Source organism: Centruroides vittatus, unplaced genomic scaffold (genome assembly GCF_030686945.1).
Source record: "Centruroides vittatus isolate TY-2023 unplaced genomic scaffold, ASM3068694v2 scaffold_3315, whole genome shotgun sequence".
NCBI lineage: Eukaryota > Metazoa > Arthropoda > Arachnida > Scorpiones > Buthidae > Centruroides > Centruroides vittatus.
In genome coordinates this window covers 905,711-926,506 of record NW_027122703.1, presented here as the reverse complement: position 1 = coordinate 926,506, position 20,796 = coordinate 905,711, and the positions used below count along the sequence as shown (strand labels likewise).

The window sequence follows — 20,796 nt, the reverse complement described above, 5'->3', positions numbered from 1 at the left end:
AAATAAAATAAACTTAACTGAATCCAAATTGATTATTATTATAAAGGTCAATATCATTTCATTGAGATTTATTTTAAAATAATGGTGAAGTTTAATTGTTTTTATATTATATTATTAAAAACTATTTTATTTTGAAAAATAGACGTGAATTATTGTGCGAAAAATAAAACTTAATTCTTTACATTAGATATTTAATATAATTTTTTATTAGAATATACATATTTCACAGTTTTAATATGCTTATATATTTTTAATTATAATAAAAAATATATATTTAATAAAATTATTTGTAAAACTAAAATCTTGTAAACATTTAGAAAGAAATAATATTTATGTCTAATATTTAATTTATCTTATAACTATTTTAGCTTTAGTTTATATATATATATAAAATCTTATCTATCTTTTAGAGGAAAGTTTTGAAACTCAATAATCATTATTTACCTTGTAACAGTTTAATATGGGAATCTCTCATGAACAATGATTAATGGAGATAAGGTTTTGAACAATTTCATGTTGTAGTTGTATGAATATCAAAATAATTGATAAAACTAATTATAATTAATTTCATAAACAAAACTTCAATAAAACAAGTTTATATTTGTCTGAATTACAGATGAATCACCTAGTAGTGATAACGAATTAATCATACAAAAATATACTACGGATGAATCATTTATTTAAACTTGATTTAAACAATATTTAATAATTACAATTATATATCTATATTAAAAATAAGGATAATCTTAACTAATATTTGAGTACGATTAATAAGTAGATAGAGTGAAAATTGCTTTCACTCAACTTATCTATTGTGTATAGAGTAAGAAGATAGAGAACAATCTCTATCAACTTAGAGATTGTTTATTTTGTGAAATTTATTAAAAGAAACTATCAGTATAATTACTTCATTTTGCCTTGAATTAATATTTATTAATTTCTTGTAAGATTTTATTTGATTCAATTAATAAAAAATTGTAATTATTATGTATATAAAATGATAGAATGACTTAAAAGTATTTTATTAATGTTATTTTATAAAGTTTGCATCTTTAAATAAAATCTAAAGAAAATTCTCTTGAAAAATATAATATAAAAACATGAGTTTTTATTAAAAAAAAAAAGATAATTATTTTGAGGAAACTTTTTAATTGTTAATTCTTTTTCTAGTTAAATAAAATATGACAATATGCAATTATCAGCATAGTTGTCAGCCTGAGTTAGAAATTCCCTGCCATTTTAAGATAATATAACACTTTAATGCATTGTCTTTACATAGATTTAAGAATTTCAATGGAAGCTTTAGTTTTCTGATTAAATTAGGAAAATTTCTTTCTAAAAAATTATTGTAGCAAAATTTTATTTCAAAATGTGGTAGATGTAGAGTAAATATTCTGCTCTTTGGTATGAAAAAGCCGATCTGAAAGTCTGGCAACACTACATTATGATAGTGTAGCTAATGTTGATGATGGATGGATGGTCAAGAGGTTAAGCTGTGTCAGCCTATAAAGCTGGAAACAAATCCAGATGGGTAAAAGACCCCAGAAATTTTTTGGGGTTGTCCATCCCTTACCACCTGGCTGCCTCATTACGGGACTGACTGAACCCACAATAGACTTGATAAAAAGTGCCCACGGGATGGAAAGTAGATGAAAAAATACCATACCCGGTGTTACCAATTTAGTGCTTTTGGTTTTAAATTTGAGGTTTTGGTTGGTTGTTTAAAGCCCTGTTTGTTATAATAGCTGTGTTTTAACTTTTTTATATAATACTTAGGTATAGTATAGTGTACTATTACTCTGTTTTCTACTTTACTAGTGCTCTTTTACTAATAATCTGTGTAGTAGGAAAAGCCAATATTATGAATCTATTGTTGTAATAGAGAATGAAGATTGAATAAATTCTTAAAAATGTTTCAAATTTTGTCAGCAATTATTCTACAAATTGTTTTATTTCTCAGTTGTTGCATTCCAAAATCAGCCTAGCTATCAAGTCAACCTCATTTATAATCTAAGGTTGGCAAGTATGGTGTAGGAATATAACAGAAATTAAAATCTCTGTGTATATAACTTAATGATTTCACTTGATTTTTGGCAATTCCAAAATTGTATAATATAAAACAAACTAGTAATTTTCAGACGTCGCTTAAGAAGTTTAATTTTCTTATCTGTGTTATAATTATTTCTTTAATTTATTTTGGGTTTTTTGTAGAGAATTATTTAATATTCCTCTTATCTCTAGATTAATGTTTTATATTGCAGCAGAGTAGCGTTTCTGAATGATTCTTATCAATGTTATTCTAACATGCTAAGCGATTTGAATCTGTTTCAACTTAGATAAATAAACTGAAACACATGTTCTCTGATACTTTTATTTTTCTTTTTGTCAACTTTATTAAATTAATTTTAATTATACACTTCATATGCTTGATTAAACTTGATAGTATATGGCTTACACCATACAGATTAGAAATAACATTAGCATGATAAATGGATACGATTAAAAACTTTTCAAACAAATAAACATTTAATTACCATTCAAGTACTTTCGGTTAAGTCAATTTAAGCTTCTTCAGGATAGAACGTAACAGAAAAGAGCCAAATCTTGAATTTCAAATTTTGATTACTTGAGTGATAATTAAATATTCATCTCGGAAAAGTTTTCGATAACAACTATTTATCACCTTAATGTTATTTCAATGCTTGAGTTACTAATGTAAATAATTTCTACCAGAATTTGTAATATTAATTTATAATTTTGTAGGAATTAATATGAATTATTAATTTAACTTTTCTGCCTGCTTTATAATAAAAATATGAAAAAATTAAGCCGTTTCTACGTAGAATTGTTGGTATTTTAATATTTTAAGTGGACTCGCATTAAGCTGTATATCTGTCGACGTATATTAAATCGTCTAATTTTCTAATTTATAATGATAACCTTAAAAGGCCTCAGATACGTTTCTGAATTTGGAAATGATGTATAATTCATTTGTTATGCATTCAGAAACATTTTCAGATATATATTCCATTAAATATGAAAGTATAAACTCACAAAATTTGGAAATTAATGATTTTCAACTATTATTATATCTTTCTACGAACCAAAATTATGATAATTTTTACTCTCAATGAGAAAAATTAGATTAATTGTTATTAATGTTTATCGTTAAAAAGTACGTATTTATGACTTTGAATGCATCATCTAATCTAATCTCATTTGTTTCAGAAGAACGAAAACAAAAATCTAAATTACAAACTAGAAATATTTATCGTAATTCTTTTGTTATGAAACTGGAAATTATAAAAGTTTGCACTCAAACTGATGATTAATAAATATTAATTAATAGTTACGTGATTGCATATTTATTACACAATAGAAATGAGCAAAGACAAAAGTTTTAGAAAATTGGACCCTAAGATAGAGGAAAAAGACTAGGATGAACATTCATATAAACAAGAATAATTTCGTTTAGTAACTAAATTCTTTAAAAGTTACAATTAATTGTTCAGAAATTATATATTTGAATAATTTAAATACGAATCGTTTAAATAAATCGTAAGAATTCAAAGTATTAAAGAATCAGAAATTTATTTTTGTTTGATTTTTATTTAATAGTTCAATGATAAAAAATGGAAAATTTAAAATTGTATCAAATTTAAATTCAGTTTTGTATAAAGCATTTAAAACCGAAATTTCTTTTATTTGAATTCGGCGAAAGATTCCTGTTTATGCGTGATTATTCTTTTAGTAGAAAAATAGCCTTTGTATCGAGTCTATTAACAAGGAATTATTAATTTAACTTTTCTGCCTGCTTTATAATAAAAATATGAAAAAAATTATATTTGATGGTAGTTAAACGGTTAAAAGCTTACTGTCATAGATGTGATTTTTACTAGAATTAATAAACATTGAAAATTTTTGTCATTTATAATTGAGTTGGAAATTTGTCTTGTCTTAGGATTATAAATTTTTTAAATTTTGAAATCTCTAAATCAACGACTTAACTTTGATTTTATATTTTTATATCGGAAATAAAGCCGAATTTAATTTAACAAGTCGTCCTTATTCTTTTAATCAGAATGTTTTTAATTTAAATATTATATAATTTATATTAAATTTTCTATACAACAGATTTAAAAACCTGAAAAATTTTAAAACTCCATTCAAAACTTAGAATTATTATAAGAAAAATATGCTTTAATGGAACTTGGTTTTAAATATTTCAAGCCTTGCTGGCTTGTCTTGGTGGAATAAATTATTTCAAAAATAAAGAAATTAAAAGATGTTTATAGAATGTTTGACATTAGAAAGCTTTTAAGTACTTAAGTAATTAAATTAGCAAAGCTGAAAAACACATGTTGTAAATAACAAAAGAGATTAATTTATTTAAAGCACAATTTTCTAAAAGAATTGTGGTTAAATAAAATCAAAATTCGGTAGAATTACGAGGTTTTTTTTTCTTATTATACTATCAATATTCTTTCAACAAGTAACAAGTGTATACGGTATGAATCAGATTCTTAACTACGGTTTAACTCGAAAGATAATTCATGTAAAGTAATTAATATTGATGTATTAAGAAACGTTAAATAACACGTTTATGATATTATTACAGAAAATTAAATATGTAAAGGTGACTTATTGTTATTTGGAAATTTTTTACGCTTATTTAGCGTGACATTTTCCCACTGTTTTTTCCTATTGTTTGTTTAATCGATAAATATTCCCTTTCTTCGAGTAAAACTAATTATTTCAGATTTCAGAAATGTTGGAACCGTACTCGGTCGAAGTTGTATGGATTGTGGTCGTTGGATTCCTTGTAGCTTTTATATTGGCTTTTGGAGTCGGAGCCAATGATGTTGCTAACTCTTTTGGGACCTCCGTCGGTGCTAAAGTACTTACACTGCGGCAAGCGTGCATTTTGGCAACAATATTTGAAGTTTTGGGAGCTGTACTTATAGGTAAGTGTAATTTATTATTAAAAATAAATCTATTAGTTTAGTAATTTGTTAAAAAAAATAATTCAATTATTAATACCATAATTGGAATTTTTGCAATAAAGTAAATTTAAAAATTTTAGTTACATTAAAATGTTTTTACATATGAAATTCCTTCTAGAGTTTACTCATTAAACTAGAGTTAAATGTGAAGTAACTAAAATTCAACAACACCTTCAAGGAAGTTGATTATGCATCGTACATTCTTTTATTATTATTAATAAATATAGTCCTAAGAATCCATGAAAATATCTGGTTACTTTTCTGAAAGTACTAGAATTGAAATTAGAGAGAGAAAAACAATTATTCGAGTTTATTCCATAAAATTGATCTCGAATTTGAGGGTTGGATGTCATGCCGATCTTTTGTTTAAGCGAGAAAGGAAGAAATTATCACAAAGGCGTTAGTTACGTATAAATATTGCTATATTTGCAATCGCTTTCGACGTATTATAAGGCATCGTCCTCGGGCAGAACACAAGCTCAAACAATTCTTTCGAATAATTCTTTCTCACTTAAAATTGATCTCATATTGTATTCCTAATGAGCATAATCATTTAAAGTTATACATTTTTTTAAACTTAAAACTTTTTAAAAAAATTATAAAGAAATTATATTTTTAAATCGATTCATTAATAAAAATATACACGTAAACAAAACTGGATCACTTTGCCAGTGAAAGGCATTTTATTTTAATTATTATAAAATGTAAGGGAGGTGTTCACAGTACGTAATCGTTTTATATGATGATAGCGAATAAAATAAAGAATTTATAATGAATTTCTTTATTTTAATTATACATCTGTGAAAATTTACTTTCGTAACTGTGTAATTGTATTGTTTAATTTGTTTTTCACCATAAAATTTTAATATGTTTATATTAAATATTATTATAATTTGATAAAATTCTTTGTCGATACTTATATGCATTTACTTATTTTGTAATTGCATTTTAGAAATTTTTATTCTAAAATGAAAACTTTGTTAACTTCAATAAATTTTATGTTAAAAATATTAATCTTTGCTTTTTCTAATACTAAATAAAAATGATTATTTAATAAATAATCTTATAATTGCTTCAAGTTAGAAAAACCATGTTATTTAATATAGCCAGTCTTGTATATATGCTATGAAATTCTGTGTTCTTTAATTGATATAAGTTAAGAAAGTTATTATTATACATAATTGAAAGAAAATAGCATTTTTTTAATTCTTTTTAAGTATTTTTAGAATCTTGTGCCATATACAAATACTAAGTTGATTAAAGATATATGGTAGTTAATGTATATCATATTACAGTAGAGCATTGATTATCCGAAACAATTCGGGACTGGGGTCGTTCGGATAATCGATCGTTTACGAAAATATCTTAAACACAAAACTGTACTATATAATTTGTATCGCACGTCTTGCAAATACATATCTTACATAATGTAATCATTAAACTAGGCCTACAGTTTAGGTTGGCAGGGAGGGGAAGAGCGCTGCAAAGCCACGGCACTAGCAGAAATTTGAATTTGCTGAGTGTAACGCTTTCGGTTAACTGACGTTTCAGTCGATTGGTATTCGGATAATCGATGCTCTACTGTACTTGCATTTTTTCTATGAAAAGTATTTTTGCTTTGTCGTGTTAGTGCTGATTTTATTTAAATTTTCTTCTAATATTCTAAAAAGAAAGTTTAAGAACGATCAAACTAATGAATTTGATCTAAAAGTAGGCTATTATGTCACCATCCTGTATTAATATTAATAGAAATTTAAAGTTAATTAAACAAACAGTTTGCTAAGTTTCAAGAAAAAATTAACCTATTTAAAATTATCTTGATGATTGATGAATGATTTAAATTAGAAGCACAAGATATGCAGAAATTTCAATTATTTTACTGGATTTTTTTAGTATTAATGCGCAATCAACTTAATTTTTTATTATTTTTTAACTAAATATAACTACTATGATTTTATCCTGTACAGTACATACACAACGATTCAGTTAAACATTATCTTTGTTTCCTGCTAAGAATGTAATGATGCAATAAAATGTACAGTACTTGTTTCCTGCATTTTATATATGTATTTTATTATCTATATTGAAAAAATAAAATTACAGTTGTATATCATTTAAATAAGAAAAATGAAATATTTAATTCAATATTCTCTCTAGTTACATTTAGTTCGGTTTGTTTATTCAATTAATTTTTTATTGCTTCATTATAAAATAATAATTATAAATTATTGAAAATTGTAAGAATTTTGTATGACATAATAGCCGACTTCAGTTTTTTTTAGTATTTTCATTCCACTTGGCAAAATATCAAAAATATAAGTTTAAATTATGTAGCCATTACATCTTGTTCCCATTTTCTTACTTGGCATTTTTTCTTTCGAGGAAAAAATTAATAAAGAATTTGCAAAAGAAGAAAAACTATTAATAGTGTACTAAGACAAACTTTACATAAGTCACTTTAAAACAAAGTTTTTCTAATTCTTTTAACTTTTGTAGAAATGTATTTTAGTTGATATTTTAAATCTCTTAGTATAAAGTTAATGTCAGTAACACAAAAAAACCTTTCACACTTTGTACTTGGTGATTAAATTGCTAGAAACAAACGATTTCAGCCATTTTGAATGGCCTTCTTCGGGTACAATAAGGTCGGTTAGAATGTCGGTTACATGACATCAGTGCAGAGAATAAAGTTAATAATAATAATAAAACACCAGTCAAAATTGCATTTGTACAAGTATTTGGAATAAAAATTTCTAAGGCTTTCAAGGTGTGAAAATTGGTCTGTGGTATACTACTAATGTTTTTTATTTTTTTTCTTTTGCAGATTACAGTTTATGCCGATTTTTAACGTTTGTTTTTTTATAAAGAACGTTTATTTACATATACTTAACGTGTACTTTAAAGAATGAATAATTTGATTTTATTTACTATAATTCCAACGATTTAAATCGAAACAGAATCATAATTTTTAATTAAAAATGTGAGACTCGTCTTTTATATAAACAGAAACAACGTTCTTTAAACAAAATATATAAAATTGTAGAAGATAGGTTAACTCGTCTAATTTTTTAATTAGAAAACAACTTTTTTTTAATAAATTCTTTTGTTTCTAAGTTGCAAGGATGTTTTATATAGTCATCTATTATGGACAAATTTTAATAATGTTTTTGAATTATTTTTATTATCTATACGGTAGAGTTTCGTACAACACGCAAATAAAGCAAGCAACAACCCTCGAATTTTGTCGATCGGAGGTATGCGTTTTTTTTTTTTTTTTTTTTAACTTATAGGCGAAGGTTTAAACTTTCGTAAATCATGTAATATTGCAGGTTTCGATAATGCAATTTCCTATAATGCGTAACAAATCCCTCGCGTTGTACGGGACTCTACTATATTAAGATTTTAATTTATGATAAACATGTTTGAACTTTAGAAAGAATTTATTCAATTCAAAAGAAATGGATCCGAAACAGAGAAACGTCGGGCATCTTCTGTCTAATATAGGGCTTTTGAAATAATCGTCCTTGTTAAAGATTTCTAAATTAATAATTTGAAAGAGGAAAATGTATATTAGGACTCAAATTGAAGAAAATAAAAGGAAGATTGTCACTTTGATATATATTTGTCAATATAAAATTAGTCTTTTTCAGATTCCAAAAATATTTAAATGTTAGTTGATATTAAAAATAACATTATACAGTTTTAAAATGTTCTCAAAATATTAAGAGAACATTCTTATTTATAAAATGGAAAATAAATCAATTGAAAATATATATGAATCATTAATAAAAACAAACATTTAATGAAAAAAATAGAAATATTATCAGGAACCTTCCTTATTGCAAGAATACAATACATATTATAATCTTAAAAATGTTAACGATATGATGATGTGTTCTACAGAAATAAATGGAAATTTTTTTATAATTTCTATTAAAATAATTGTTTCCATTCTCATTTTATTTTTAAGATAAGTAGCTTCTTATTAGTCGAAGACGAACGAAATCGTGAAATTAAAATATCAAACTACACACACAATAACATAAAAACCAGTCAAAAGAATTTTTACTGGATAATTTTTATGGTATTTTTGTTGTGATGAATATATTAAAATAATATCAATTACACCCTTTTTTTTTTGTTTAGGATACAAAAAACATTCATAAAAGCTTGGAAAATAAAGCCTATGTTTGTAAGAGAGAAAATGTAATTTTATATTCCGTCTTTTCAGTACTAGTTTTTTCATTTAGAAGAAAAACTGTGAGAAATATGAATAGATAGTATTTTATTTGTTAATTTTCCAATTTTTAATTTTCTGTAGAAATTTTCACATTTTTGGACTGAATTTTATTTATTATTTTAATCTTTTACAGACAAAATCAGACAAAAATCATTAATTTTTGAAGAAAATGAAGACAAATTCATTATTCTAGTTACAAACTTTTTAGTTTTCTTCATTTATTATAAGACAATTTCGTGAAAAATAGCCAATTTATTTCATTTTATAAATAAGAACGATTCGTAAACATTTTGATAAATTTTGCAATAAAAAAACTTGTTTCTAAATTTTCATTTCGATTTCTATATCAGTTTGCAACAATTCCCGATTCTCTACTTAATTTTAAATTTTAAAATGTAGAATTTTCAGTTTGTTTTAATAGATGTAAAAATAATTGTTTTAAATTTTTATATTTCCATTTATTTGAAATTTCTGCATATCTGCTATTTTCTATTGTTATTTAAGAAGTTATATTGGCTTTACTCCAAGTTAGAGCAAATGCTGCAACGTAAAAATAGCTCAAGTAACAGCAGGGAATCGAATTTTTGAATAATTTTTTTTTCCTGCAAATTTTAATCGGGTAGTTATTTACAATTAACAACTAATAATTTATTACAGTTTATAGTTTTTCAGGTTTTATTCACATTAGTACACCTGAATAGGGGCCAATTTCCTATGAAAGATCTCCCGGGAGGCATTTCCCGACAGCAGATCGCCCGTATGTCACATTGCCCTAATCGAATAAAACTATTAATCTTTAAACTTTACCAGATTTTAAAATAAAAAATTCATTTTTGCATACATAAAAAGATTTTTTATTACTAAATTTAATTCAAAGTGATTCCTACTAAAGATGGGAGTATTTGAATGTGAGAATTGAGAACTATTCAAGTGCAAAAAGTTCTCATTGTTTCCAAGAACTTATGCTAGATGTGATCCTTGTGCTCACACAACAGCGAACAAGCCAATTCAAGAACCAAAGACCTGGTGTCTTGCTCTGTCATCAGAAATTCTAATTTTGTTAAGTAATACAAAAATCACGATATTCTGTGATCTAACTACTTTGGAAAGTTTAATGCTCTAATTAATTGTTTACTTCAATTCTGTAGTAACTAACAATGTTAATCAACTTGTTCTCAAATACTTGGTACTAGTTAGTTACTAACTATTCTGTACACGGCAAATTGACAGTACTATGTTCTTATTCTCGTTGTTTTCACAAAATTACACTCATTGCTTGTTCTTGAGTGAAAGTTTCCTCTCCGACTTTTGTCTCCTCAAACCAATTAGTTCATTAAGCTGATTTGAAATGTTCAAATGCGGGTTTGTTTTAAATACACTTCTGTACTGAAGTTCTGCCTATACAATTTATTCGCAAGAATGTCCAGCAATTAGCATGTTACAACACACAGCTTGTAATAAATTAATGATCTAGGATGATCTGAAACAGTCCATGACTACTTTTAAGGATGAGATTTCTCCTTGAGAATTCCTAGACTATGGATTGACTCTGTCTACGCCTTTCGTCCGATCTCGGTGTCTCACCCTACCCGAGTGCCTTTCCTAGAAGAATATAATTTCTCTCTTCGTCTATCCTTAGTGGGCTTATTGACAAGTATCTGAAAGTATTTGATTCTTTCCCTGGATAATTTTAATAAAGACCGTGTCCGTAGGTATCGACACGTGATTTTTGTTTTTCTGATGAGATTTTAAATTATTTTTGAAATACAGTTTGTCGTGCTCCGTGGTGCATACCTGGAGGCAATTTTACTTACTTGCCCACAAGTGGAATCTTAATTTTAATTTTGAAAATGTTCAATTTATAATGGTAATGTGAAGTTTACACTTGACGACGACTTGTGGAAGGGGTCAAAAACATTTGCGAAAGATTGAAGTATTTCTCGGCAAATAAGGTATTGGTGAATTTTTACAATAGATTTTAAAAAATGATATATTATTTAATAGTAATAAATTGAACAGACAAATAAATAAGACACCTTTTGGATGGTTAAGAACACTTTTTCATTTTTTCAAAATTTTTTTGTAGAGAACACAAAATTCGTCTAATGTTATCTATGGTTCCAAGATGGCGGCTTGTCCGATTCCAGCAAGGAAACAGTGGAGACGCGCGTTCTAACCTAACCTATTCTAATAATTTGGTTGGTAATAATTATGGTAATTTATTAGAATAGGTTAGGTTAGAACGTGCGTCCCCACTGTTCCCTCTTCTATTTGCTGGGATCAGAGACGAGCCGCCATCTTGGAACCATAGGTAACATTAACCCAAAATTCAAAGTAATACAATATTTTATTTTTAATAACAAGTTAATAATAAAAACTTACTCAAATTATTATTCAGTTTCACAATTTTTAGTTGCCAAGAAAACCTGGCACAAATATCCGAACAATTAAATTTAATTGCTCGGGAAGAGATTTAGAACCTATTAACCTTGGTATAAATAGTATATTTGTCTATTTAGTGTGAGAATCTTGAAAAAGAGAACAGATTTTTTTTTCAGTAGTACAATTTTAATTTTGTAATTGTAATTAGAAGTTTTATACTGTATATCATTTCTCTGTATTAAATGTATTTAAAATGTAAGTTAAGCTACATTTTATTTTTTAGTTTTCATTAGTAAAGGATTATATTCATTAAAATATATAAAACAAAATTTATTTTTCTTGTAATCAAAATGAAGTGCTTGTTATTACATTTCTTCAATTTTTTGAACAAAGTTTTGCATATTTGAAGCTGTATTTCTGCAATAATGGTTCAACTGTTTTGTTTACGCTCAGGAATTATTTGCGGAATATTCGTGTAGACTTTTCTTTTGGTGTTATGTAAAATATAGAGTTCTAAGGAAATTAAATTGCATGACGTTGGTGGGCAATTTGTATTGCACAAATCTAGGAAATTTATTTTGCAAAAAATGGGATATTTTGTAACTTCTGTATGAAGTTATGCTATTTTGTTGAAAGTACACTTATTCAAGAACCTTAGTTTCTGGCCACAAAGAGTCAGGTACCATAGTAATGCAGCTTATTAATTCAGCATTTCTTGTGGTCAGTCCATAAAAGTACTCTTTAATGATTCTTTTACTCCACAAATTGTACTAAACTGTGACTTTGATTGGATACATTGATTGTTCTCTGATGATATGGGTGTATGGTCCCCAGAAGTGACAGTTCTGTTTCTTTATGTATCCATTCAGATGAAAATCTTCATTGCTGAAGATGATTTTCTTGAAAAGTTTGCTATAAGCTTGCACATTCTGTAACACCCAATTACTGAATGAACATCATCAGGAATGATTCTCTTGCAGCAGTTCTTAAGTCAACTGGATCTTGTACAGATACATATGTAAATCTTTCTCTAAAATTTTCTGCATCATAGAATCTTATAATATAGAGATAATAATAAGTGCAGAGCCCAAATGGTTAGGAGTTGAAAGTTGAAATTTGGTACACAGTTAGGGTATGCCATGAGAATGCACACTAAGAAGGGATTTTTGGAAATTTCCCTGTGAGGGAGAAGGTTAAGGATTACTCTGAAGAACTTTGACTTCTACTGTAGTATTTTGGATGCAGTTTTTTTGAATTCTTACATAAGATAACCTTTGTAAATGTAAATCAAATACTGTAATATAATATAGTAGAAGGGAAGTACGAAATAATCTAATGGTCTTAATCTTTGCTGCTGTTATTTTTTCCTGAGCAATGCTGGGTTCATCTGTTAGTGTTGCAATAAATGGCATCTGATGAATAGTCTTTCATGATACTTTTACACTCGTATTTAAATATTCTCAGCTGAAATTTATTATGAAGATGTTCATTTATCTTTTGTACAGCCATGGTGTCTCCTGATTTGATGAAATTCTTGAGCTAGTACTTCTCTGGCTCATGCATTTCATCAGATCAGGAGACATGATAATAGTGTGGTCACATGGCAGGAATTAGTTACTGAATCAGAGCAAAGGTGCAGAGTACTCCATGACCTGTACATGTTAATATAAAAAGATGAAAATTTTGAACTAAAACATTTATATTTTATTATGAATGCTATATATATATATATATATATATATATATATATATATCAAATGCATAAACAATGTCTAAAGTTTTTCTCTTCATCTACAATACTAGATATATCCATAGTGGTACAAGCGTGAATGCAAGTTGTAACTTGGGTCTCTCCTAATATTGCTCCTAGTTATTTTATTCAGCACCTCTATTTTAGACAGCCATGAGCTACCACTGAATAATTCATTAGAAATAATTCTTAAATAAAAATAGCTAAGTCTGTCTGCTTGTTCATCATTTTTCATGTGTGTACATATACAGGTATCCTCATATAACATGGTACTTCTACAACACGGTTTGAAAAGTGAAGATATTTTCCATGCAGCACATCTGGTTTTGCTCTAACACTGTTTTGGAAATTCTCTGTACAAAATTTCAGTTTTTTAAGTGTAAACTTTGTCATTCAATATTTTTTTTTTTTTTTAAATTCAAGTAACCATGCATGCCATTTCAAATTTGCCCATGGATTTTAGAACATTTGAAATTTTCAAATTAATTTGTACTTTTTATCAGATATACTTTAATGAAAACTGATAGTGCAATTTTTTTCTTTCTTGTTCTAACCTTCCTATCAACCAGGTGTCGTTGTTGCTTTCAGATTTTAGCCCTTGAGACTCGCTGTGTTTTTTTTTTATAGATTAATCTTCATATTTAGTAAAGTTTATTTAACATTTTTAAGTAAGTGTTATTAAACATTTTTTAAACTGTAGGTAAGCAATCATTCGTAACATGACAAATGAAATAGGGTGGTATCTCGGTACTCAAACAATTTGGTATTTGAATACAAATTTTGGGAAAAAAAAGTTGCTTGTTGTGCAACTGAAGAAACCAAACCTGCTATAACCAATTATTGATTAATAACATATTTCGTCATCCAAAAAAATTGATAAAAATAAAAAATATGAAAATATTGCTGATACTTCTGATTAAGATCAACAAAAAAGCTGAGATGACGACAATACTTTGCCCTCATTTAACTAAAATTAATATTATTAATGCGTAATACAGTACTTTTGTGATTGTTAATTAATTATTGATTGGAAATAAACTATCAATTGTTTTAATAAACATATTTCTGTTAGTAACGAAAGAGTCGTTTACTTTTGGAACATAACCCCACGTTTTGCATTAGTCCTTTGTTTTTGTATAGCACAGATTAACATAACACGGCACTTTCAGAATGTAACTACCACGTTATACAAGTGATACCTGTAATCCTTTTGGGAACCTGATTACCTGTATAGTAACTTGTATCTAATAACTGATAATTGGTTAAATTTTCACTAGCATGATAGTGCTAAATATTGCTTTAGTCATATAGTGATAAGCTGAGACGATTTTTTAAGGCTGAAAACATTAGTTTTATTAAACTTCTCATATTGAATTTTTTGTTTTTAAAATTATTTAATTAGATTGAATATAAGTTTTAATATATAAGATATAACTGCATCTGTTTTTACATGGGAAATTTTCAAAAAGCTCCTAAGTGGTAGCAAAATTTATGTATGCATTTTTTTAAATTACAATAAAAAATGCGTGCAAATAAAAGAATTACTGTATTATAATTTTTAAAAAGTTTAGGTTTGTGTGTATAAAATATAGTTTTGGTAACACAATTGACTTTTCGTTACCTGGAAAGTTTTTACGCATTGTGTACTTGTAAATAATGTATTTACTCAATAATTTTTGAAATTATCTGTGAAAACTATTATTATATTAGGTTTCACAATGATTCAAGATAATGTTTTATCAAGAGTCATTAATATTGAACAACATAATCACACTTTGAATAACTCTAAGAAATTTTAATGGACCGAAAACATTTTTAATCTATTCATATGGATCTTCATCAGTTGCAAAAACACAAATTACAGTAGAGTCCCGTACAACGCGGGGGATTCGTTACGCATTATAGGAAATCGCGTTATCGAAACCTGCATTATCACACGATTTACGAAAGTTTAAACCTTGGCCTATAAGTTGAAAAAAAACGTACACCTCCGATCGACAAAATTCGAGAGTTGTTGCTTGCTTTATTTGCGCGTTGTATGGGACTCTACTATATTATTATTATATTACATTCTAATTAAGTTCTTTAAAAATATTTTATTTTTTTTTCCATGAAATTGAGATTTTCAGCTCAAAAATAGTTAATCAAAATTGGTTGTTTTAGTTTGTTTGTATGAATTAAATTATACAGACTAGTATTGCCTATATAGTTTCATTTATATTTTATGTTTTCTTCTCTACTAATACTTATATTGTTTTTTTTCTCATTTTAGTTTAATATATTTATTTTTAATTTTAGGATCAAAAGTTTCAGACACAGTGAGAAAAGGCATTTTTGATGTAAAAATATACGATAATCAAGAGAGGGAACTTATGCTTGCTAGTCTTGCAGCTTTAACAGGTAAAAATCTTATATATATAAAAAACTATAGTTTGGATTTTGGTTTTATAGAAAGATTTCTATAATATGTAAAAAAATATATATTTTTTTCCTCCAAAGTTAATATTTGCAAAATGTTAGAATTTGATTAATATGTAGATAAATCAAACAAAACATTTTCGTTATTAACACTTAAAGTCACTTAATGTGGAGGAGATATTCTCTCTTTCTCCATTGTAAAAACAAATAAAACATAAATTCATACTTTCTTGGTTGTTAGATGATAAAATAATAATTATTATTATTATTTAAATTTTTATGAAATTTTATTTTAAAATTCTGTTTTGATAACTGAAACGAAAACATCTCTCTTTAACATTTGTCGTTAATACAATAGAGCATCGATTATCCGACTCCCGATTAACCGACTTATCGGTTAACAGACTGCGTTCTTGTCGGCAAATTCAAATGTCCGTTAGTGATGTGGCGCTACAATATTTGGTTACGTCTTGGCTACTTTAATATTATTTTTGTTAAATTTTTGCATGTTTGTTGGCTCGACCATGAAACGGAGGCTAGTATTTAAACCAGGCCTAATACACTATACTAATAATGTATTTTTTCATACATTTCGGTTATCCAACCAACCCCAGTCCCCAATTAAGTCGGATAATCAATGCTCTACTGTATAATCATAATTGATGATGATACCGATCCTAAAAGTGTATTTTACTAAACTAATATAAAATATTTAAATGCATATGATATTACTTTTCTTATTAATACTGATAGCATTTAATAATTCAATTCTTTCTCAATTTGTGACAACAACTGTATACTGGTTGAATAAAAAAGTTTTTTCCTGTACTTGATTACATAAATGTTTCCGAAACAATTTTGATGAAGTATTACTTCATCAAAATTGAAAATTAGCATCAAATTTAATCAATGATGATGATTTGTAGAAATTCTCTTTATTGGAATGACTTTTTTAAATTACTAGAAACAGCCTAAATATTTCTAAATTCTTTTTTTACTTTATGGTTTTAATCAGTATATAAATGAAGATTTCCTTAGTGCAATAAATATTTATAAAAAAAGATTCATGTTAAAACAACCAAACGTCGAAATCAACCGTGGGCAAACTCTATAGTCCCTGGACTGCATGTGACCTTCTATGACTTTTTCACACTATTAAGATTCTTAAATGCATTTATGTTGTAAGCAATTTACAACAAGTTCACAAATCCAATGAACAGAAGTCATCAGGTTATAAGCAATCATTGTGAAGACAAATTATCCAAAATATTTCTGTTTTCTTATAAGTGTAGAATTTCCTTTTGTGTACAGTTTACATTAATTATTCTTTTTGGTTTTCAATGTTTTGACCCTAACTGGGAATTGTTATAGTTTATTAAATAATTTGATCGCTTATACCTTTGGTGGTTTGAATATATTAGGCTATGATATATGTTTATAAATCCATGTTAAGTTACACATCAGTAAATTAGATACATATGTAATTTTAACAAATATTGACCATACATACTGCTTTTTAAGGTTAGCTTATATAAAATGATGAACTAAAAAGAATAAACTATCTAAATTTAGGTAAAGAAATTCTAAAGATATTCATTGTATCATTACTCGTGTAATTTAGAATTATTATTTAAATCTGTCGTTAGTTAAATAAAAACAAGTTTTAAAAGTTATCTTTAATATAACTAAATAAAGTCATTTGTGAATCTAATAATATATTTCGTAAAATACATTGTACGATAGGAAGTGCAGCATGGAACATTCTTGCAACATTTTTACGTCTTCCGATATCGGGCACACACAGCATTGTTGGAGCAATATTAGGATTTTCTTTAGTTTCTAAAGGAGTTGCTGGGATCAGATGGAAAACTATGGGAACAATTGGTATGTTCTAAATAAAACTCTTATTTTGAAATGACTATAATACTATCTATGTATTGACTTAAATAGAAATATAGTGATGTAAATCAAACCTTATGAAAATTAATTTATAATTTTAGACAGCAACGTAAATTATGCTTCTTAATTAATGTGATTATTCTTTCTCTTTCTTTTAACTCGCCGAAATTCGATTAAACATACATTAAAATTTTTATTTACATATAAAATGAAGCTAATAATCTATTGATATGAATATTAATAAATAAATTTTAATATAATATATTTCCTTTATTCTAAGACATTTTAAAAAATCTATTTTACCTTGGTCAAAAATATAGGTGCATCTACTGTTGAATGAATCTGACATTCATATTCTAAAATAATCGGCAGTTATCACAAGTAGATCACTTGGTCAATACCAATAACAATAAATTCAGATTAATCGATGATGACATCAGTTCAAATGATCTTTGTCGCTTATGAGCGTTTTACATAAAACTCCTTTGCAACTTATGAAATTCCTTCAAAATAACATTATGATGCAGCTTTAGAACAAAAATTATTATGTTTGCAGAAGAGTATGGAAGTAGAATCGATGTCAGATTATAGAGAGAGTACTGTATATTAAAATTTTTAGTTTTCTGTACGTCTAGAGATCGTGCGATTTAATTTGACTTTATTTTTACTGAATTTGATGAACGGGAATAACTTGCCCATTACATAATTCAAATTCTCTTTTCAAAGAATCTTTTAAACACAGATAACTCACAGGTAATCCACACAAAATACAATAATTTAAATGTTTTTTTTTATTAATAACTGCATCACAACCATACAACCTTTTTTTCCTTTTTTTTTAATAGAAATAAGTTTTTAATTGAAAAAAAAGAAATGTAATTAGATTATATAAATTAAATTTGTTGGTAAACATAATAGTGAGGTTGAGGCCAAACTTTTAAACGCAAAAACGTGTACATCAGACGTTTGGCGCCGCTTTCCTGTAAGCCTAGAAGTTCGACAGTGGTGTTTGGAAAGTCAGTGGAATCATGCTCGACATTCCAAATGCCATTGCCAACTTCTAGGCTTACAGGAAAGCGGCGCCAAACGTCCGACGTATACATTTTCGCATTTAAAACTTTGGCCTCAACCTCTCTAATATTCAAACTATTAAATAACATGTGATTAGAAATACAAATATATCCAATTAAAGTGTAGAGTTTTTTAAACTTTCAAGACATTTTGTTTAACATTATCTAAAAATTACCTGGTTAAGATGTTGATATATTTATAGAATATTGAGTAGTTCGTGACGTTGTTATTGATCCATAATTTTAGTAAAAATTATTTGAAATAATAATAATTTTTAGTTAAATATTTAAAATATTTTGTACTTTCAAGTGGCATCATGGTTTATTTCACCTATTATGTCAGGAATTGTGTCTTCACTTATATTTCTCGGTATCAGGCATTTTATCTTGAAAAAGGTACTTTTTACTTTTACTTTATTGAATTCTTATTAATTATATTATATAAAATTTACCTAATGTTCTGATAAAAATAATTTAATATACGAATAATTATTTATTTATTATATGAAGCAGCTAATTTCATCAAATATAAACAGACATGAATACTGAATATTTATTCATTTTGAGCAAGAATTTATTATTTATTTTATTTTCTATTATTATCATCATTTGAAATACAATGTTTCAATCACAAACTAATTCAAATATAAGCAATTATGATTATTAAAATTATTTTCAGAAAAATCCTCTTGAACCAGGTCTGAGATCATTACCAATTTTCTATGGTACCACTATCTTGATTAATATCTTTTCCGTTGTTCATGATGGACCCGAAAGTAATTATATTTAGCATGAATATTTTATACGCTAATTATTTATTTAATAATAATTGACCTAACACTGCTATAAAATTTTTTTAGTGTTGAAGTTTAACGTTGTCCCTTGGTGGGGTGCATTAATCGTAGCAGTAGGACTCGGACTTATAGTTGGGATCATCGTGTTTACGGTTGTTGTACCACATCAACGTAAAGTAATACTAGGTAAATATCTAATTTATTTTATACATTTGTGTGAAAATTAATTTTTAAACTTATAATATCCCTCACAATAATCTCTCCTGTGAAGTTAATTTTAATTAAAATATTGCTAACATTTTTTATTAATATTAGAAGGTATGAAAGAACAATCAGACATTTCTAATGATATAGAAAATGAAGCACACGGTGAGAATTATTTATTTATATTTCTTACATTTCTCTAAATTTAAACATGGCATAATATTTTTCTTTTCTTCTTCATAGATTTCCAATTAGAAAACCTGAAAGCAAATAATTGTGAATGTATAACTTATAAACAAAATGAAATTAACAACATTCATAATAAAGAGAAGGACCATATTCTAGAGAATGGCGATTGTAAAGCAAATGGCATAGAGAAGGTAAAGAATATTTTAGTAATTTCTAATAGTTTATATTTGAAATATGTATTTTATATTTACACTATTTAAATTTTCCTTAAGGTTATAATTCCAAGTAACAAAGATTATATACCACTTTCTAAACAAACAACTATATCAACACCAAATGATTCAGATGGTAAATATCCTGTAGTTATATTTCAAAGAATTCATATTTTCTTATTGTTTATTGTTGATAAACATAAAAAACAATCCATAATGCTATTAATTATTAAATACCTGTTTTGGGTTTTTAATAGCTTCTATTGGATATGTATTTTTATGTTTGACCTTATTAATAATGGCCATATTCACCATATTTTAGTCAGATTTTAATTACTTTTCCTGCTGTTTTAATGTGATTTGTTCTCAATATTCTACTAAATAGATTTCATTTATTTTTTTAAATCATATCCCTATTTTCATCTGTTTTTCATTTTCATCTTAATTGAATGTAATTATGAGAGTAATTATAGTCATGGAGCGAGATTTCATACGCTTCCGTTGCATTTCATATTTTGTGTTATGAAAAAAAAATGCAAGTTTCTCAGATAAATTTTGTACTTATTGGTAAAATCAGCTTACTCTTAGCATTAATTTATAGATAGATATTTATTGACTTGAACTTAATTAAAATT

General features: G+C 26.5%; 1 protein-coding gene across 10 annotated transcripts in view; it reads left to right on the top strand.

Annotated features, from left to right (window-relative positions):
* LOC136988554 (sodium-dependent phosphate transporter 1-B-like) overlaps positions 1-20,796 on the top strand; it is a 31,816-nt gene that overhangs the window by 2,371 nt on the left and 8,649 nt on the right. For 9 of the 10 annotated variants that reach the window (XM_067286434.1, XM_067286439.1, XM_067286437.1 and 6 more), the window contains 9 exons: positions 4,760-4,964; positions 15,674-15,775; positions 17,537-17,677; positions 19,073-19,158; positions 19,442-19,538; positions 19,623-19,742; positions 19,872-19,925; positions 20,004-20,140; positions 20,222-20,297. In XM_067286434.1, the coding sequence (XP_067142535.1) occupies positions 4,769-4,964; positions 15,674-15,775; positions 17,537-17,677; positions 19,073-19,158; positions 19,442-19,538; positions 19,623-19,742; positions 19,872-19,925; positions 20,004-20,140; positions 20,222-20,297 (1,009 nt within the window). In that variant the 5' untranslated portion in view covers positions 4,760-4,768. The remainder of the gene's footprint in view (positions 1-4,759; positions 4,965-15,673; positions 15,776-17,536; positions 17,678-19,072; positions 19,159-19,441; positions 19,539-19,622; positions 19,743-19,871; positions 19,926-20,003; positions 20,141-20,221; positions 20,298-20,796) is intronic. The other variant, XM_067286440.1, reaches the window with a different exon arrangement.